This window comes from Lipophrys pholis (genome assembly GCF_963383615.2).
Source record: "Lipophrys pholis genome assembly, chromosome: 21".
NCBI lineage: Eukaryota > Metazoa > Chordata > Actinopteri > Blenniiformes > Blenniidae > Lipophrys > Lipophrys pholis.
The window spans coordinates 11,360,160-11,382,376 of record NC_137649.1 but is presented as its reverse complement, the minus strand read 5'-3'; the positions used below and the strand labels follow the sequence as shown (position 1 = coordinate 11,382,376).

Genomic DNA, 22,217 nt, shown 5'->3' with positions numbered 1-22,217 from the left:
TATTAATTATACCCTAAGTTGTTTTGCTGGTTTGACAAAAAACCTCAAACACATTCTTTGCTTCCATTACATTCAATGAGCCAACTTCTCTGTTTTCGTTTCATATTTTAAAGGAAAAACTAGAGATCAAGAGAATGAATGAAAATCACCACAAAGATAAAATCCAAAAGCCGACAAAAAAAAACCCCTCAAATTACAGCCAATGCTCTGTTGCTCTAGATGAACTCTAATACATAACTGTACCGAAAGGTATTCATACAACTTTGTACCATCTTGTTTGTAGTTTATTTTGTCATCCCTACTGTCAAAAGTATAGTTTTTTTTGTTTTTTTTTTGGTGTTGTTGTATTTAAAATCCTGGTACAATATTGTACAATTAACCTTCATAAAGTTACAAAGTTTGCATGAACTAAAGCTTTAGCAAATCGGTCAAAGTGCAGAATTCACAGACCAAGTATACGACTATCATAAGAAATATTCTAGTAGCCTATTTATTTTCAGTAAGTCTTAAAGTTTCCCCAACCTTGACATTATACACAGTACTATGTAAACCTGTAAACCATTTGTCCTTTTCTGGTAGTTTCAAAGTACGTGAGACAATTGTGCTTGTACCTTATTCTTCAGACAAATATAATATTGTGTATATATGTGACTGTCCCATTCCTCTGTGTATACTTCGATTGTTTTTTACAGTCTGTTCCTGGGGTGCAGTTTGTCAGGCCTTTGGTTTGCTGCTGAAGATTTTCTTCCTTACGTCCCAGTCTTGAACTTGATTTTCTGTTTTTGTTTGTAAAAATCTTTTCATTACTTTCCACAGACCTATCGTATGCTAAACGTGGATGATTACTCCAGATGAAACGTCTCAGTTCATAGGTGACTTTTCTGTTTCTTTGAGGAGTCAACTCAGACTCAGTTTGTTTCGGCCTACTGTCTCTTTGATCCAGCTGCAGGCGTCACAGTTCGCTGCTGGGACGTGTTGCTGTGGTCGTGGACGTACGGCAAGCCTGGCGGTCCTGGGGTTCCGGGTGGACCTGGTGGACCTGCTGGCCCAGGTTTTCCTTTTGGACCTGGCTGACCGATGATGCCTGGTAGTCCTGCCTGCCCTTGGATCCCCACTGGCCCATTGGGTCCTGGAGCGCCATCACTGCCAGGGAACCCCCTGTCACCTTTGGGGCCCCTGTCACCCTTGTTGCCTGGTGGACCAATGGCTCCTTTGGCTCCTTTGATTCCTGCTGCTCCCTTACCACCACCAAGGCCTATTTCACCTTGGACTCCTTTTGGGCCCACAGAACCCTTTTCTCCCAAAGCTCCCCGGGTTCCTGTGGGGCCTCGGTCACCTTTGCTGCCAGTCAGCCCCATGGGTCCCTTAGAGCCAGTGTCACCACGATTCCCTTTTGGCCCCGGTAATCCAGGAGCACCTGTGGATATTTTCAGATGAAGTCACAAATACAGGAGGAAAATGTCGTTTTTTATGTTGTTGCTTTTGCTCAAACACATGAAATCATCTTCCAACCGCACCTTTTACGATAGTGAAGTTTTTTATGAGCCGCGTATGATGAATATCCACTAGCTTCAACTCCTCCGTCACCATTGACAAGTTCCTGACGTCAACATCCAGCCGGACATTCATCAACATGTTCTGCTGCCTCAGTGTGTCGGCCAAGTGGATGAGTAACAAAACTGTGCTGTTTATGTTCTGCAAACAAGACGGGAGAACATGGAGGATAGAAAATTAATGTAATGGCACTACCATCCAACCGATGTTCTAATATCAAAGATGTGAATACTGTATGCGTGTGTGTAAATCATGTCGTGTGCGTTTCACATACTTGTAGATCTTCGGTGTGTTTCCCCAGGCGACTCTGACAGGATGAGCTCTCGATGTTTATGTACTTGTACATGCTCTGCACATGGCTGACAGTGGCATCGATGCTGGAGGAGACTGTTTCAATTTCCTGCTCGATAGAGTTCAAACGTCCCTCTAAAGCAGAGAAGCGCTCGCCGGTCCGGTTCTCGTAGTACCTGAGGACAAGCGTGGTCGTGTTTCAGGATCGGTGTGTACTATATACACAGTGCCCTTGTTCTCACAAGCTTACCAGGATAATCAATGTGTGTGTTCGTGCATGCGTGCGTGCGCGTTACCTGGAGTGGTAGTGGAGGTCGTGCATGTTTTCTTCGTGTTCGTCCATGAAACCCGTCACATTGTCAAGCTGCATCTGCAGATTCATTACCTGCACAAAAGTTCACAAATAATACTTCCCTCAGATTATCAGGCTGTAGTAGTACACTACAGAAACCTCAGTGGTGATCTATTTAATTAGAGCTGCGCCAGACAATTATTTACATAATTAAGTATTCAGTTTTACAACTCGTCAAGTTCCTTCTTTTTTTTTTTTTTAAGTAAAAAATGTGTGACTTTAAAAGTGTCAGAAATTATTTTTAAGCCATCCTTCCAGTTAAATGAATGTGTTGAATTGAGCAGTTTAATCCCAAACTATTTAAGTCATTGTTAGTAAATATCATAAAGTGAAAATATTTAAAAGTTATCATTTAAAAAGTGTCCGAATCATTGTTGATTCATTTTATTACAACGTATTGTTACAGCAGAATAACACAGGCACATGCTCTTTTATTGAGACAAAGATGGTGCTGTTGTGTAAAATACACTGATTGCCCGACCTGAGTCTCTTTTTAGTGATTTGAACATTCACAGCTCTTCTCTTTCTAATTATGCTTTTTTTTTTTTTTAAACTCACACACCAACCTGCTGAGTCAGGTCATAGTACACCTCATTGGACATGGCGATTCTCTGGTGATCTGCGGCAACGTTGTTTTGAAGTTGACGCAGTATTTGCATGGCGTTGCTGGTGTTGGTCTTCATAGAGGTCAGCACTCGACTGTAGTTCTGCCAGTCGCTGGTCAGCTTCTGGAGCACCAGAGTTTCCTCGTCTGCTTTTCTCTGCAGGGCGTCAATCCACATGGTACTGTGGAAGTCGAGCAAGCAGAGAAGACATGTGACAAGCAGTGGGAAACTATGGAAGTCAGCCCAGTACGCTCTGTGTAGCAAATGTGCTTTTGTATTACACTGACTGACTTTAAGAATCAGCACAAGTTGAAATATCCTGCGACCCAGAAAATATATCCAATAACATTGCAGGAAAACTACTGTACTCTGTCTGCTACTTTAACGCCACCATAAGGTCCATATATTTGGTAAGTGGCATATTAGCAATGTTAATATGAGCTTGTTCATACAGTAACATGAGTAGAGCGTGTTAGTGTGAATGAACATAGTTTTAAAAGTGTTGCTCTTCGTAGTCAATGCGGATTTCTTTCCTTTGTAATCAGTAGTAATCGCTCCAGGAAAATGACAGTGTGGAAAAAAAACAACAAGTGAAAAACTCATCATCATCATCAGTATTGTGAAAGAGCATCAACTCTGGGTTTTAGTCAAAAAATAAAAATGCTTGGATGATAATACAGTAGTTTGTCCCTGTCAAGAATGTAGCTGTGATGAAGACTCTGGTTTTGTTCGCTGCCAAGAGTTCATTCAGCTCCAGTCAGGAACAGATACTGTGGAGTGCCAAAGAAATTCTAATCATATAGTTCATATGAAGATGGCTCATCTTGTTATGAAGCAAAACGTGTTTGTTTTTTTTCTTGTCACAGTTATCTGGGTTTATATTCTACGTTATCAGTTTACCTGAGTCCCACTGTTGTGTTGACTTGTTGTGCCGTAGCTTTAACATCGTACTGATCCTCCGTTAGCGTTTTCATCTTCTCCTCCGTTTCCTCAATCACTTCCTTCCAGCCCTCCACCCGATCCAGGTATCTCTCCAAGGACTGGTTGAGAAGTTTAATGGACATAAGCTGGTTTTGAATATCACGTGTTAGTCGACTGCCGGTGCTCCTCAGAGTGGTCTGTGTCTGAGTGGCCTGATCCAGGATCTGAAAGAGGACCAAGGATTCAAAGAGTTACTTTCCCCAATTTTGTATTACATGTTGGTCGTTTCCTGAAGTCTGCTGTACCTGCTCCTGTCCCAGGATCATTCTCTGTATATCCTCAAACTCTTTCTTCAGCTTGTTGATCTCCTGACTGTAAAAAATCACATCCAGGCAGCCGGAACAATTCGATGTGGACCTGAGATCTGAAACATGGACACAGAAAGGGAGATGACTGGAGAGGAAGACCGTGATATTTTAGGCTCCTTTTGTGAATTAAAGAAACTATTTTGAGACTTGTCAATTTGACCAGGCCATTGGGCTATTACTATGTTTTTCTATTTAGCCTATATAGAATACTTGAACATTTACATTTTTATGCGAGTCAACATTTCCCCCTTTCAATTGTTTCTATGGTCATTTTCAGTCTTATCTCTAACAGTGCTTATCTGTTACTCAAAGATGAACCATAACTTTTATCAAGTTTTCACCAACAATGGCTTCTGAATGCGACTCTATGTGAGCTCTGAGGTGATATGCTGGCCCGCTCATTCATGAATATAGAACAGATGCTGTGCGTGGGACCTCGCATCGCACTGGGACTCATTTTATGGATAAATGTGCATCAGAGAGCATTTTGCACATCACATGATGTTGCTTGCTCGCGAGGCATGCACATGAGAGTTAACAAGGCGAGAAAGGATGTCCATCATCTACTGCAGACGTTGTTGAAGGACTGTTGACCAAAGGGGGCCTCATAACTTTAGTCCCTGCTGATATGAGACAGTAAATCTAAAGGTTGGACAGAGAAACAGTGAGCAGACACACATTGTTAAACTTTCTAAGGCAGATGTAGTCATTGATTTCTGTAAGAACAACTAACTCCTTTTACATCACCACATATCGTGCAGACTGTAGGTACTATCAGGATATTCGATATCCTCCAAAACAGTAAGAATACTATTAATATTCATGATGGGGAAAGTTAATATTCACAACACATGGTTCTGAAATGTCTTGAAATATATATGAAAGTTTTGATTGATAAGTTTCGCCATAGATCATTCGTTCACCTTCCATTGTTTGCTGGGCCTTGGTGATCTTCTTCTGGTAGATGGATTCTTCCTCTGACAGGTTGTCCACCTTCCTGAACACTGAAGACACAAAGTCAAGAAATCGTTTTCAAGAGTCGAACAACTGATTGCTATTATTCTTTAATTTACATGTCAGTGAAAGTCCAGGCCCATTGTACCCAGCTGCAACCTGTCACCAGTTCATTACGGGGGGGAAATGGAGAATTAAACCATTAAATTTATAATCCTCAGAGAGTTTGAAAAAAAAAAAAGAGAATGAAACATAAGACCGCTGAGTGGATAAAGAAACGATTAACATCAGCAGTGCCTTGGTGTTAACAGGAAATGGAAACATTTACAGGAGTAAAAAAAAGGAAGTTGTAATTTAAGTCCCAACAACAAACATGTAAAGTTTTCATTACCTAACAAACATTACTAAAACACTGAGGAGTGATGGTTTAGCCAGCTGGAAAGGTCCTGCTCCTGCTTCCTTAACATATTTCCCAAGAGAGCCACAACTATTTAGAGTGTGTGAGGCTTTGTGTGTACAAGTTTACATTTGTAGGAGTGCAGCCCTGTGCGATGTGTATTTTCAGACTTTTTCAGCGTCCAACAGTCTGACTTGTGGGATTAATGGAGGCTCGCTCCGTTTGGTATTTACATGTATGAATGTTTCCACATGTGCTCCGCACATACCACCTGCTCTACTGTATTAGCTGTTCGGACGGTGATGCTGAAAGTGACCCATGGCTTCCAAAGCAATGAAAGAAAATGCAGAACGTGTGCACACAAAAACACTTTGGATCCCCAAACAATCATTCTCTCTCCAATAATGCAAATGCTTCAGTGCACATTTGTTGCTTAAAAGACTTTTGCTGATTATTGCATTTGTTATAAAACAGATGTTTGGCAGTGAGTGGAAAATTGAGGGAATGTTTTTATTTCTTCTGCACACGAACAGTTGAGAGTTGCAGCCAAGTTCAATATTTTTCTGTTGATACCCCAAGGCTTTTAGTGCCTTGCTGTTGTACAGCTGTGCTGGGAGCTGACACAATCATTTAAGCGCTGTCTCTGGTGGTGAAGCATTATAAAAGAGCAGCTTATGCCTAAATCCTAATCCAAGATGATTGAGAAAATTTGAAATTGCAGGTTTCCTCCAGGAAAACAGACAAATAAAATGAATTAAAAAAAATATATTGACCCTTAGAAACAAACAAATACAGCATTTGATGATGCCAGAGGACAAACCAGGTATCGGAAGCACATGCGAAGATATTTAAATGAATTACCATGCAAAGTTTTGCTGCACGCACAAAACAAAACTGGACTGTATTACTTTATGTACCTGGACACAGGATTGTGTGTGTTGTGGGATTTGACATCACTCTACCAGGCCTCCCTCCCTCCTCTGAGATCCCTGAACAGTAGTTAAAGATGAGGATTTATGGCTTCCAGCCATAATAAAAAGTGATGTTGATGTAAAAGGCATCTGTCGGTGGCGTGCAGCTGTCAGGTGAAACATGACATGCAGGCGACCGCATTCATTTGATCTGTGGCAGTTGAATGAGCTGTGCTTTATTAGTGCAAATTAAAGGTAGGTAGAAAAGTGTGGCCTGCTCTCGGGACATTCCTGCATCCTGCTTTTTCTAATGTACATGTCAGCAGTAATTACTGCAACTAATACCACGACTGAATACATCCGACCTTGTTGCGAGGCATCGCCGAGTGAGCCGATATAATCTACAGCGGTTTTGTTATGTTTTCCCTCCAGGCAGATGAGTAGAAACCAAAATTCAAATCTGAGCTCACCAAGAGACGCCAGCACTGCCACGGTAATGATGAGTAACACAACAAATGCGTAGAGGACTTTGACAGCGAGCTGGAGAGATTGGCTCTGCTGGCACCTCACACAGCCACCTCGAGTCCGGCCTGGAGTCGAAACAGGATGAAAACACACAGGAGAATAAATGAGAAGCCAAGAAGGAGAAAGAAATGGAAAAAATCTGATTCATTTTGGATATGAAAGCAGCCAGCAGTCGGAGTTGGTGAAAGTATTCACATTTTAAGTAGACAAATCCAAAAAGGTTTTTATAAAAGTAAAATTAATTAACCAAAGTGGAAGTTCTGAAATATTGTCAGGGACAGAAGTAAAAATGCATTTTAACTTATATGTAATTAGCAATGATAAAGATCATGATGATTCACATTGTACTAGTTTTGAATCAAAGCTGACTTGGACGTTATATAAAACACTGTCAATTCCATTCAGAATTATTGTTTTAACAGAACAAGAAAGTCTACGTAGTCAGCTGTAATTGTTGTAACTTGACCACTCGGCAAACCTGCAATATACATATAAAGGTCAGCCAATGAAATGTCTTCACCTACATATACTGCATAAAAAGCAAAGAGTACAACACATAATGAAGATGTTACACTCTCACCTCTAAACGAAGGCATTTCTTCCTCCTCTCCAGTGAAGTCCTCTTCTAAAAAACAAAGAAGGTAGAAACACATTTTACAATCTTAATCAGTTCATTTAGTGCTTTTCTGCATTAACCGAATTTGAAGAACAAGACATTTTAAAGTGATTCAAACCAATAAAAGCAAATAAACAAATTCAGAATAAGAACTCCTGGAATAAATTTGAAAAAGTGATTGAAAACAAAATTATTGTACTTTTTGTGATTGTTGACAGAATTTGAAGTGTATTTGTGATTGTATGTGCATAAATAACTTATTGTTATTACATACTTTTTCCCTATTGATATTAGAGTTTACCAGGGAGACTTAATAAGAAATGAAAGCAGCTAATCTGCATTTTTTTAACAAGAAGAATAATCAATCTATGACTCATAATTGAACATCCTCAAAAGCGTGCATGATGCTACATTTATGTCGTATAGCAGGGTTGCGTTGCAGTGTTGAATCATGCTCCAGCAGGGTCACGTTTCTTTATAGTTTAAACATCTTGTAATGAATTTCCTGTGGTTCTTTACACTCAGTGATTGTTTTGGTTGTCACTCTGTTCAGTTGAGCTGCATGTAGGTCAAATCATGTCAATCAATACAGTTATTTTTCACAAGTTTCTTATCAATAGAGGTGATGTGAATATTTTCAGTGAAAATATCAAAGTACAGAAATAAAACTGTTTGCTTTATGGTCTCAGTGGCATTTTGATGTGTTGTGACAGAAGGAAAATCTGTGTACTTTCTTAATACAGCCACCTAGAAAATATGGTGTATGTGTGATGGAGTGATGATGGCCTTTGACTAGATTTATTTGGAATTAAGTTAAATTAAATAAACAATGAAACAAGGTGTGTGTGTTATCTATTGCACTGCACCTGTGCAAGGGTGATGTGCTTTGAAAAACATGACATATGTATATTTTTACAACCACATATGTATATAGCCTGGGTATGATTTTTAAAAAATCTACATCTGCTTTGTGCTGTGTAGACTGTTATTAAAAACAATCTGATTTGGGCAGAAACATCAAATTTGTGCCTCTTTTACCTGCAGTACAATCGTAGCTTTTGTGTGCATTTGTGTGAACTAGAATTTTTCTCTACATCTCATGGGGAAATCCTGACTTGGACTTTGGTGTGAACATGTTTAACAAGTCAAAAATGCATCCGAAATAGTGATGCCAATGCAGTTTTAATGCAACATAAAGCTCGTTGGTTGTTCCTCTAAGACTTGCTACGGTGACTTCTCATGAGAAAAATCAAGCTGGAGACTGGTCACGATCAAAACCTTCCCAGTCAGTTCTTGTGGGGCGAATGGGCCTGACAGTCATGGATAATGAACTGGTTGACGTGCATGGCTCTGAGCCCGGCTCAGCAGAACAACATGATCATTACCTTTGAAGAGCTGGTTCTCGTATCCACCATAGTTTTCTGCCAAGGAGAAAGAAAGAGACACAAAGCAGACTTTAAAAAAAAAAAAAAATGGAAATTCAATTCTCTTGGAGGCAGTAACAAGTTTTATTACTCATATCATTAATCACACAAACCAGCCGCCAGTGTGTTGAAGTATAAAGCTGTAATCTCACTCTGTTTTCCTCTGCACACTGAAGAGAAATCAGCCCCACAACGGTGCAAAAAAGTGTGTTTTTTTGCACCGATCCTGGTGGGAGGGGAGTGTGTGTGTGTGTGTTTGTGTGTGTGCGTACGTGTGTGTAAGAGTCTGAGGAGGTTTTCATCACACAATGGAAAAGGCAGAATATTACCAGAGGGTTTAATAAACCAAACAAATCCAGTTGATTTTACAGTCCCACAATACGTTCAACACTGTTTTCATAGCTGCACGTAATCCGACTTTATGCAACACGTCATTTACTGTACGACATTCAACTCCACACCTGAGGCATGGAGGGCGTGGGACTGGGTGTTTAGGAAACACTCAGACGAACCACAGGAGAGACTGTTTATGGAGGAAAAGAGCTGGAAAACAGATCCCAATCGGAAAAAATAGGCTTTGACGTGTTGCTGAGTTGTGCAGGGGAGAAGCTCGGACTGCTTGCCGTGGCCTGAGCCGCTCTTTAAGTAAACAGCGTCAGACCGGGACTCCTGCAGAGCTTTAATAATCTATGCAGCCGTGCTGAAAACATTTTTTTTTTTTTCCACTCTGCACCTGAAAGCGTTTGACTTTACTGTGATGCCTCTGAGGCAGACTATACTCAGTTGCTGTGTAAGCTTAGTTGGTTTGTAAAGATTTAATTGCTTTCTTGTTATTTTTAGCAAGCACATTGAGGCTTGTATGCTGATGAACACATTGAATGAAGAGGATTTCATACATCAATTAAGAAAGTGGTATTACACTGTTAACCTGTGTGCCTTTTTATTCATTACCTGTTTTGTTTTTTTACTAATAATAAATATACAGTCAAACATGTAGTTATATGTTCACATGAATAACTTACTGGTGAACTTCACACAAGACAGTACAGGTATAAGTAAAACAATGCAGAAAATAAGCAATAAAAAGGTACTTTTCATTGAAGAACTTAAATCCTTTGTCTTTTCAAGGTCTTTCTAACAGCTTGTGGTAAGGTAGAAAAACCCTGGATACAGGGATTTTAAAAAAGCCCCACCACTGTGGTTTTTGTCTGTCTTATGAAACAATAGTACGTTCAAAACAAATAATTCCCCCGTGACACTTTAAAACACTTTAGGGCAGAAACAATGGTAAAATGCTGTGTTTATTTAGCCAGCAAACTAGATTACACTGAAGTATGGCTGATATTGTGTGCTGTGTTTTTTCATTCTTGTTGTTTATCTCCCTTTCTGTTAAACTCTGCGAGTGAATTCTGACATTTTTCCAACAGCGAAGATGTTTTGAAAAAGATGTTTATTTCCAAAAGTCTATCAAACTACCAGCAAATCTACAATCGCTCAAGTTCCCATGAGGTCGTCTCTCATGAAAAAACAGTTGTGAAGATGTAGCGCTGCCGACTAACTGATAAACCTTCAGCTGAAATAATCCCAGGGGGAAATTCTGTTTCTCCACTCTGCTGCTCACATACACAGACTGCATGTGTTTATGGAGAGGATTTATTTTTTTTTCCTTAAGAGCAGCAAAGTATGAACTTTCCACAGACACCTCTGTGGCTGACACATAATGAGTGTTTGTGGCTAAAAACGGGTTTTTAAGGGAGTGTTTCTTTCAGTAATATAGCTGGAGAGGAATCTGAAAATGCAGAACTTACTGGACGAGCGGCTAAAAGTTAATGAGCAGGTGTACAAAAGGTGCTTTCTTATGAAATTCCCTCTGAACAGGCTCTTTTTTTTTTTTACCTTTAAAGTTCAATCCTCATCTCTCTCTTGGTTTGTTTCATTTCATTTTTCAAGTCAACACAAAGCTATTGGAGTGTGTCTGCCATTAAAATGTTTGCATTCTTCGTGGTGAGACACATCATCGCTTCAAGTTGAAGGAAAAGTCCTTTGAAAACCACAAAAAAAAATGGCTGCCAGGGGAATCAAACCAACAGCTGTTTCTCACAATGACCACAGAAGGTTTAGAAATCAGGATCTTCGTACATTTCCCTTTTTTTTTTGGTAGCCAAAACAGACTTTCAAAATGACAATCTTTTACACGTAGCTCCTGCGCATGTGGCATCAAATGAATAGTTCACCTCAAATAGCTGGATTACAGATGCAATCAGCGAACATGAATGCTGGTTCAGGTAAAACCAAATATAGGAATGAAATCATTGGATATATTTAAGAAACAATGTCAGCGAGGTGACGTTTTGATAGCACTCTTGCAAACGCCGCAGTGAGGTAAATGTTTACGTGAGTCGGCAGGTCTGAGCAGACGGAAGACACTGGGGCTGACCTACAGATGGAGGGAGGAGGGGGAAGGCAGAAGAAGGGGGTTTAGGAGAACGTAGGAGAGATAAAGTGGCATGAAAGCACTGAATACTTTGCTAAAGAAAATTCGGAGAAAAAAAAAAGGTTATTGTTTCTGTCTGTCTTGACTCAGTGAAGGACTGGCGATCGGTCATGGGGTCCCCTGGCTTTTCTCTTTACAGTTTAATACCGGAAGTAGTTATTTAATATTTAGCTGTCAATGTTATGCTGAGTTCTGCATAAGAAGAGATCTCAGAAACAAGAGGAACAAACAGGATATCATAAACTGTGATTTCTTTTTTTAATCATACCAGGAGATAACAGAACAACTACAGGTGCAATACATTGTTGTCAACAAGATGTTCAATGATTTTTAAATGCCAAATCCAATTGTAATCGATGGACACAAACATCAGTGGCTTTGTGTCTTCTGTGAAGTACCGGTATGTTTGTTTACCTCTGCATGTGTATTATCTTTTTAGAGCAGCGGATGTAGTCGTAACTTGTTCTGCTGATCCTGAATTGCCAAAACTGTAAATCTTTAAAATATTTATGTTTCTGATGTTTAATCTTAAATGATAAGCAGTGACAATAGTAAGATGTGTGCATGCCAACATCGGTTAAGGGAGAGTTTCGAGCTGAAGGTCAAAATCTTGTGTCGTTCCCATCGTGGTTTCTTGGGATTTCTTGGGAAGACTATGACTTCTTGTTATTTTCTGGCCTCTTGTAGTATAGAAATGGTCAAACTGAAATATTTCAACTGCACATTAGTTATTATTGAATGTTAAAATTCAAAAATCAGAATCCACCCTCAAATATCTACCAACTTCTCACTTATGTTTCACTCTGCTGTGCTTCCCTCCTTCGTTTCTCTCTTCCCATGTTTTCACCCTCAGTGGAAAATGCCCTCATGTCTCATTTGTGGGGAAGTGGACCTTTCCAACACACACAGGGCAGACTTGAGCCCATCAGACGGTAGCACAACACGACCTTGCCAGGTTACACCTTTGCAGCCTGGCAAAACACTGAAACTCCTATAAAATAAATCTGGTAAAACCGAGCGGATTCAAAATGTGCTGAGAATCACAACGAACGTAATTGGAGTGAAATTCTGGTGAAGCGAGGAAGTCCCCTTCGATTTGAATTAAACCCAAAACATCTGCATCGACCATTTAGATAACAAACTTTGCTTTCCTGTAACTGGGCGGAATCTGATTATTCACAACCACCCCTGAAGCTCATGATCCAACTGGTTTGGATTTTCGACGGACTGTTTGTGCCTCTAAACAAACTGCAGCAAGGGACAGAAACATCTTCAGGGTTTCAAACAAGCGAAGTGAGATACAGCTGGGAATAAAAAGGCTGGAAAAACACACAAAGTATAGTTGTTGACTGTTTCAGAGTTTCTTATTTTACCGCTCTTAGTCTCTCTCCATTTATTCTGTATATAATTTGGCCCCAAGGGGATCTGGAGCGGAGAAAAGTAACAAAAGGTGCTTTGGACAGGTCAACAGACTGCCACAGTTAAAATTCAGAGGGACAGCCAATGGGTCAATGATGAATTAGTTATCCATGAATCCAAACAAATGTGGACTGAGAGACAAAATTTGCGGAAAATCCACACATAAAACTCGTAACAGCAGCTCAGAGGAGTAGTGGTTAGTGTGTGTGAGTGTCTGTCTCTTTGTTGTTGACCCCCTGAGGAGCTGATAACCGCTGGTTCCATCGTGAAGCTGGATCTGGATCAGCAAACTGAACTGTTATCGAAGAACAAAATGGGATTCTCCCTTTTATCGCACATGCAGTGGCTTGCAAAAGTTTTCATAGCCCTTGAACTTCCCCACATTTTGTCACGTTACAACCACAAATGCAAATGTGTCTTATTGGGATTTCATGTGATAGAACAACGCAATGTACACAGATAAGAATTCCCTCTGAATACCGACAATATAAGAATCTTTAGCAAGCATGACTGAGCACTCATTATTCTGTATATTACTTTATGTGTAATCCAGATGGTGGGCAAAGGCCGACCACAGCACCTATGAAAATATGAATGCGAGCAGCAGGTTAAAACAGCACACACAGGACATGAGGCGGTCACGTTACAGGCCGTGACAGAGCACCTCGCCCAACATTTAGGATTAATTTCTAGACCAGGACGTTTTGTGCAATAACAAGGGGGGGAATTATCATTATCGTAGAAGCCAAACTCAAATATCTGCAGAAAAATTCAAATATCAGGGCATTCCTCCTCCCCCGCCTCGTTCCCCCCCCCCCCCCCCCCCCCCCCCCCCCCCCCCTTCATGTGTGGACATTTGCAAACGCAGCTCCAGGCTTGTACTTGTGTCAGCACCGCTTTGTGTTTGTGGTTCTTCTGCTGCTGCTCCTCTCAAAAAGGGTTCTGGACTTTCCAACAACCCCCTCCCCACCCTCTCCCTCCTGTGGACGTTACTTTTGCCTGGGAATTGTGCAAAACGCCATTTGTGGTGGGGAAACCAGCCCTGAACGTCCTCTGACCTCACCACATCAGTCGCTCCGCGATGTGACCCACCGTGCAAATCGCCACCCCGCTCCCCATAAAAAACATATAGATTCAGCATGTCATGCCCATTTGATGTTCTGTTCCCTTTGTTGCTTCCTTTATGTTTCTTCAACCAGAAAATTCCCCTCGAGAGCTTCGGCAGATGCCAGCATTAAATGAGACCAAAAAGAAGGAGGCTGGCTCGGCCCCAGATCAGAGTGGGGGTCTTGACCACAACTTGTAAAGCCAGATGAGTCCCTTTCCAAAGCTGCGCTGACATCTCAGCCTCTTAGGTGCCCTGTGACTGGAATGTGTGGTCTCACAAAACTATAAACGCCTGATATATGTTGCTGTAGCCTGTGAAGCAGGCCTTATAGACCAGCCATTACTCTTTTATTGTGGCCCAGCAGTGAAACAGGAGATTCCGAGGCACAATCCCAATAAAAAAGATCATGTTTTCTCAAAACAAAGCTGTTGTGGACAGCAAGGCACAGGGACAAGCTGCTCGCCTGAAATGTCTGTAGGCTACAGATAAAGACATCTTCAAAACCAAGTAAAAACAAGTTCCACTTTATTCGGGATGCCAGAATATTCCTAAAAAATGGTTGCAGCACCACATGCGAATGCAATGTGAAATGTATCCGACTGTGCTAAATTATAATTTACTTGACCGAAACACATAAAATTGTCATGTGTAGTGGTGGTTGACTTTCACTAAGAATGTTGTCCACCATGATAGCAACACGGCCAACTGAACTAAACTGTTCAAACTAGTATTGTCTTACATGTTGATCAACAAAATAAGTCTTTATATCGTGTCAGGTAGTAGAAAAACAGGAATGAATGTAGGTAGGCTGAAGCTAATCTGGTATGAAGTTATAAACCTTACCTGACCAAAACAGCTCATTCGCAAAACGGATGCTATACACACATATCAACAATTAAACAATTAAATCAGCATTTCCCTTTGAGATGGTAGACTCGGATAAAGTAAAATAAAGCCACACAGAAACTGAACCCAATCTATAGCAACATCCAAATACTTTGAGCCATAAAACCCAATTTCTTTGTTGAAACATTGATAGATTTTTTTAAAAATTGGGTTTTTGGTTGACAACATCTGCTGGAAAGTGGAAGCATGAATGATTTCCTTGGTGGTTCTGACTGGTTTACACTGTGTCAAAGATATTCTGGTGCTGGTGAAGCTGATGAACCAGGAACCTTAGGAATTGGCATCGGCAGGACATGGCACCAAAACACAGACAAATGCTGATGTACCCAGTTGTTTATGTGCTTTGTTTGTTTGTTTGCTCATACTGTGCCATCTCTTTGAAGACAGAGCATTCTGCTGTTACAGCTATTGAAATCAGATTACAAGTATTGACAGCTTGCTGGTGAAGATGTTTGATTCAGTTGAGTTTTATTTCATAAAGAAAACACTAAGTGAGGACATGCATAAGCCTGAGGGGAACTTGTTTATCTTGTCTTTAGCCTAAGAATAGCATTTCTGACACTTGTATATAGACTTCAGACTCATAAAAACATTAAACTGGCTTTTCTTTCGGAATATTATTTATTTAACTCTCATTATCAAGAATCCAGTTGAAACGTTTTAGTTTAGGGAACAATAAGGGGGGAAAAAATCACTGCATTTGTGTTGCAGTGTTCCAAATTAATGTTGAAAAACTGATTAAAAACTAAGAGATGTTTCATTTTTAACTCATAACAGTATCAACTTATTAATTGAAGATCAAATTGCTGCATATTTAATGTTACTCGTGTTATTGCAGAAAGAAGAAACACGCCGGCAAAGACACTGATGCTCGGAATGAGGTAATTACCAAGCGGACTGGTGTAAATCCTGAAGCTTCCACAGCCGCGGGGCATAGGAAACAAGTAAGTCTGCCCCTCTCTGTCCTCCTCTCAGTCTTTCCTTTCTCTCTGCCAGCCTTACACCTGTCTCCGCTCTCCCTCCCATCGACCTCACCCCCCCTGTCTCTCCCCTCCTCTCCGGCCTTGTTAGGAATGTATGAGGCAGCATGTTTTGTTCTGGTTGGGTGCGGCTGGAAACCACATGAACAGCCCTCCTGTACCTTTTGGCTGCGAGGAGTACTGTATATGTTCTCAGAGTTAATTCGCTGTGTCGTCTCGTGGCTCATGTGCAACTCCTTCTGCTCGAGGATCGGCGCACTGCTGGAGAGCCTGGGTTTTAGGGCAAGCTCTGCTCAGGAGCAAACCTCAATTTCTCTTCATTTGTTATGGAGGGTTAGTCAAATGTCCACTTTTTGATTATACACTTAATAATGTATTCTAAAAAAAAAAAAATACATAAAAACTATGGATGTTTCTGCTTGCTCTGAAATAAATCGGCTTCTGCAAAGCTCATTAAATTCATAAGGCACCAAGTGATTTTAAAAGGGATGGAAGGATTTTTTTTTTTCAATCTTATAATAAAGTGCTCTAAATCCACCCTGCTTCAGATACCTGCTCACACTTACAGTCAGCCATTTCTGATGTCTTTGCAAGCGTTCAACCCGCCGGAGAGTTCATCCAACAACCTCTCATTCCGGCTCTGTTATCCCACTTTTTCCACCATATCCTCCCATCTCTGCCAGCTTTTCACTTCTCATCCTGGAAGTCTGGGAACCGTGTAAGAGCCCCTACCCTCTACAAAGCCGCTGGCATATCTCCTTTCATGCCATGTTGTGAAAACGCTCAGATTCAACCCTCATGTTTTCATTCGCCCTCTGTTATGAGGGACATTACAGTCAATCTGTGGCCGAGTGGCGCGGAGGTTCAAGAACATTTCATGTTTTGCGGAATAGGGCACGGGCTAATAGGAGATTTAAAGCTGACTGATCAAAGTTTCATGTCCAACAACAACAAACCCGCTCTCACTCTCCGGACCCACACTGCCAAGCTGCAGAGCTGATGAGAAGCATATGTGATCAGTGGTGCCATGTGCAGGTGCCTACTGCAACCATGACCAAAAAAAACTGCTCATTTCTCTATATTTTCAACAATTTCAGCCTGGAAATTACATTCAAATGTTTCTTAGGGTTTTTTTGTTACATTTTTTTTTTTTTTTTGTATGATAAGAGATGACTATAATAGATGTGCAATGTTTTCTTACCTTTCATGATTTCTGATTCCTGAAACCTTTATGTGGAAACAATCCTGTGTCCAGTTTGCTGATGCTCCGTCCAGTGACGGTGGCGACGTTGCAGCTGTTTTCCCCCCCACAAAGTAACAGGAGATGCAATCAGCAGTTCACTTTTGCAAGTGCTGGCTGGCTCATTCATGCAACATGTTCCAATGTCCAAAGCAAGTTCAAAAGTGGTCCCTTATTTCCACAAAGAGGGAAAATGAAATCTCTACAGCCAATGGCTAAAACAAACCGTCTGACTTGTTATCATATCCAAAGGAAATTGGTCACATCTCCTTAAAAGTGTGTGTCTCCCTGCAGCTCCCATGCATCATCCCTCTTCCATCTACAGCCTGAGACAGCTGAACCTTCTCAGACAGAAACCATGTGCAAATTTGAGAGAGGGAGGGAAAGAGGGAGGGAGGGAGAAAGAGAAAAAAACCAGAGGGAGAAAGAGCGAGAGAGGGAAAGATATAGGAGGGGGAACAAAGAAAGTGGAAAACGAAGGCGGGAGGGACTGGAAAAGGGACAGGGTGAAAAAGGGAAGGGGGAGATAGAGAGGCAGGGAGGGTCCATGTGTTTTGTTGAAACTCAGTTTTGTGGCCGGGGCTAATTGCTAACAAATGTTTGAACACTGTGGCGGGAGCACCTTGAATATCTGTGGACAGGAAAACACACACACACACACACACACACACACACACACACACACACACACACACACACACACACACACACACACACACACACACACACACACACACACACACACACCAAAGCTATAATCCCTACCTGGCACCAGTTTGCTTGGCCCCCACTGTCCTCTACTACCAGTGTCTTAGACAAACAGCAGGTGTTATTCTCGCACTGACACACACACACACACACACACACACACACACACACACACACACACACACACACACACACACACACACACACACACACACACACACACACACACACACACACACACACACACATCCGGCCATCCAGCTGACGAGGCAGCTCCACGGTGTCTGGCACCTTTGAATTTCAGCTCCTTTATTCCCTCCACTGCATTCCTCTGCAACACTTAACTACAAGTATACGCTAAACATTGATTTATTACATACCAGTTACTGTGGTTCAAAAGAGCAGTGGTGAAAAGGCTGATATTTAAACTAAAAAACAAACTTAAAAAAAAAAAATACTCGAACATAAGTAACACTTTCATATGCACTCATATGCATGTCGTATAAGAAACATTTAGTTCATTCGGTGTGTGTTCTGAATTTTATTGGGCCGAATCAAACAAGTTATCTGTAGTTTGAGATTGTTATCTTTTTGTTTTTTCCTGGATCATTTAGGGAGTTTTTGCTTGCCACTTTCATTCATGAGTGAAGTTAAATTCAAGCTTCACTAAATATCCGTTACAGCAACAAGAGTAGCTTCAAAGTCAACAAATCAACACAAACTGTTTTCCCACGTTTTCAGCCGGTAACACAAGAGGGACATTCTTTGCGGTCATTACTACCCTTATCAGAATGTTACCAGATTGCTTTGGACTGCTTTATCTCAACTGTAATCAAAGTATAGGAGGATTTTACCAGATTTTATTTTTCTACTTTGCTCCACTGAAATGGTGGGAGACAGTCATTTGGTTTGAAGAAATTATGGGTCTGTGAGGCAAGTTAATGGCCAAAGTCTTTCAATCGGTCTTTAATCACTAAGCCATCAGCTTCCCATTACAACAAGAAGTTCATTTATCACATTCCGGCACACTCTTACTCACACACCTACACAGAGACACAATTTCCTCTAAATTGATGCCAGAATCATGTGACTGTTTGAAGTTCTCCCGCGGTCGTTCAGCACCGGCATCGGTGATTGGACGACAAACAGACAACAACATATTTAGCTGAGTCACTCCGCATCTGGCTGGTAGACCGATGTCTACGGCGTCAACGCCGAGCAACACAAACAAAACTTATCTCCGGCCCAAAGCGTTCCGGCTGCACACGTCCCACTTGTTTGTCTGCCTCCATGGAGTATTTTGTACATCCGCATTGCCACAGTCACACTGGAACACATGGGACGGCACTGCCAGTGGTTTATCTCACGTCAGGTGTAATCTTTAGTCCAGACTATATAGGTATTATAGGTATTAGAGGTTAATGAAATCTAGAAATCAGGGAATTTTAGATACTTTCAGTTGAGCAAACATGCAGGAACACCTTGGCAACAACAACGTTTCCACCAATAGCAAATAATCGAGGACCGAGCCAAGTTGCATTCATCCATCCATAAACACTTCACCGAGAACCGTGGATCTCATCCCAACTGATGTGTTTTTAACCTGTGTGCAATCTGCTAACAGGCTTGGTTTACACCATCAGCTATTCAAGACTTCAGGGTTTTGTTGTTTGTACTAATGAGCCCTAACTTTGTCCCTTTACTATGAGATGAGACTTTACAAATGATTTACATACAAAAGGCTTAAAGGGTTATTTTTGATCGTACCAAGAAAACTGGAAAATAAATAAAAACACTAAAGTTGACAACATGAAACAGATGCGCCGCTAATTTTTTTATTTTATGTTCTTAATTCCATCCACTCAACACTAAAAATGATCAAATCTTCAAAGAAATGTCTTTGTACAGCACCTGTTTAAGTTTAGAAGTCAGTGTGACTTCAGTCTGTGACACAAAGTATGTAAATCCAGCTGTAGATGCAGATCACATTCATTCCAAATCCCGAGAGCCTTCTTTCACTTGTCACATCGCCTCCAATCATCCACCTCCATCAATGTCCGAAACTGTGGAAAGTTACTGCTTCGCCGCCGTTTTGTCATGTGCAGCAGGTTTCCTGCACGTAGCGCGTCCAGCGAAAGTCAAAATGTTTGCGCCGTGAGAAATCATCACATTTTTTAGACCAGCTGTTTGACATCAACAACTTGGAGCAAATAACAAATAAAAGTGGAAGAACTCTTGGTAGGACAAACCTCATCTGTTCATTTGGATTTAGCATCCAGTTCAAAACAATAAAAAGCAAACATACTTTTTTTTTTTTTTTCAGATTCAATGACTAATGCTGCATACATACAATGATGAATACAACTTAAACATATATAAACAATATATAATTACTTGGTCAGATTTGGATTTTTTAGCAGATTCAACTCCCCTGCTCATCCTACAAATGCACAGTCTATTTCCAACAGTATACAAGGTTAATAGTTAAGAAGCATTATCACAGTCTACCAGTTACACATTTACTTACTTTCTGAGCGTTTATATGATGAATCAATGTATTTAACTGCATAAGAGTCTGTGTTCCACGTTTCTTAAGACTCGCCCTGACGTTTCTTCTCAGTTTGTTATCCAGATGAGGATATTGCGCAATCTGCCTCAATTTGTTTGCCATGTTTAAAATAGCACACATGTGTTCACCAGAAGTGTTTATTTCTTTGGCTTTTTCTTTTTTCTTTTTTTTGGGGGGCAGCGAGGTTTGACTCAAAGAAAAAGGAGTTAAAACTATGAAGAAAACCAAAAAACAGAAACCTATAGGTATATCTACATCACATATTAATTTAGAACATTTATTCTCGGATAAATCACTCAAAACCCAAGCGTGAACATGAACATTGATTTAACCTACACAATAAAAGACAGGGCTAAACAAGCGTTGCTTTCTACTAAAGATACACTAAACAAACATGAATATCTACCGAGTGCAAGAAAATCACCGTTTCCTGTCGACTTTCTATTCAGATCTATTCGCCCTGGGCGAGTCATCATAGTGAAACCGCAGAGAGACCGACAGTAACGCACGCTCACATTTACACTGGACGGTGGGAGGAAACCACAGTTCCTGGATAAAGATTGCCTGGGGAGAAGATGGGAATTTCACACTGGAAGACCTTTACTCTAGTTGGATTTGATGGCATTTATTCCCCTTGGCCTGAAGGTTGGAGTAAACAACCAGCAGGGGGAAACAACAGGAAGTGAATCCTTTGCATCAACTCAAACGCTGATCACTTAATGAATTTTTGCGTGAGGAGCTTTAGTCCCGGCAAGTAGATCTTCTCCTTCCTCATCACCTGCTTGTTCTCAGGTGTTGCTGTCAGGATCTTTGTTACTCTGAATCAATCTGTGTCTGTTTTGTTTTTTTAAATAACATACATGTGGTGTGCAAAAGTGTTTGTCTGAAGGTTTCTGTTGCGGCAAAATGACAGAGAGCAGAAAGTGAGTGTTGCTCCTCATCACACAGTCGTGATTTCGATAACGTCGCACTTCCCTGTGAATGAATAGAAAGACTGTTTAATCAGCTCAATGGGCCATGAAACCAAAAGCTAAGCCGCTGCCACATGGCTGGAGTCTGACACACGAAGGCAGAATATTGAGGATATTTTCTATAAGGTCTCCGATATCATTCCAACACAGATGTTCTGGCCATTATTCTTGATTTCATTCGATCCATTTAAGACGCCGTATCTGGACTGAATCTAAGGCCATGTGGTGGATGATCGTCTCTTCAGCTGCTCCTTCTTTACAAGGGTCACCACAGCAAGTCACCGCAACTTGCACAGCCACTGCGATCATTTACAAGAGTACGAATCTCAGTCAACCTTATTCATGGTCAAGATTTAACCCAGCAGACCATAAGTTACTCCAATAAAAGAATATATGTGTATGAATATAAAGGTATAGTCACATCTTCTGAAATGTCTCGGATTGGCATTGAATTAGTTTCCAATAGAAAATGCAAGTAAAATGTCACATATGATCACTTTAAAACATCACAATGAGATAATGTTTCCTAAACCTGGTTGTGTATGTTTGAGATGTATTCCTGAACACATCGGATGTCGCATGATGAGGCTTCTGCAGAGCTCAGTGAGGATTCGTTGAATTAAACCAGGATTGCTGGAGCACAGAAACCTAAAACGTGCAAAAGGAAGGCTGGACAGAAACTGAAATTTTAAGCTTGGAGTTTCTGCCACCTAGTGCCTGATCTGGCTTTTACACCGACAGACGAGTTAGTCACCAAACAAGAATGCCCACCCATAGTGGACATCCAGACTGAGATCTGTATACTTGTTGTATCCAGCTTGACTCCGGGGAGGGGGGCTGGAGTATTCACACGGGCACAGAGGGGAGAATATGTAAACTTCTCAAGCAACTCCAACTTCTTTCT

The 22,217-nt window shown here is 41.0% G+C and overlaps 1 protein-coding gene across 1 annotated transcript; it reads right to left on the bottom strand.

The window, feature by feature from the left end:
- Window positions 1-283: 283 nt before the first annotated feature.
- Window positions 284-17,639, bottom strand: scara3 (scavenger receptor class A, member 3). The gene is made up of 12 exons (XM_080491009.1): window positions 17,027-17,639; window positions 8,880-8,915; window positions 7,459-7,503; window positions 6,824-6,943; window positions 5,015-5,095; window positions 4,029-4,147; window positions 3,703-3,947; window positions 2,764-2,983; window positions 2,142-2,230; window positions 1,829-2,021; window positions 1,518-1,695; window positions 284-1,417 (listed from the first exon to the last, which is right to left on the bottom strand). The coding sequence occupies exons 1-12, from the start codon at window positions 17,031-17,033 to the stop codon at window positions 924-926; spliced, it is 1,827 nt and encodes a 608-aa protein (XP_080347135.1). The 5' UTR covers window positions 17,034-17,639; the 3' UTR covers window positions 284-923.
- Window positions 17,640-22,217: the final 4,578 nt, after the last annotated feature.

Bases quoted from the DNA above. Each gene is read 5' to 3' on its own strand.
- scara3 (XM_080491009.1), bottom strand. The intron at 4,148-5,014 runs GTGAACGAATGA...TCCATGTTTCAG, and splicing joins GGCCCAGCAAACAATGGAAG to ATCTCAGGTCCACATCGAAT. The intron at 2,231-2,763 runs GTTGGTGTGTGA...ACTTTTGTGCAG, and splicing joins ACTATGACCTGACTCAGCAG to GTAATGAATCTGCAGATGCA.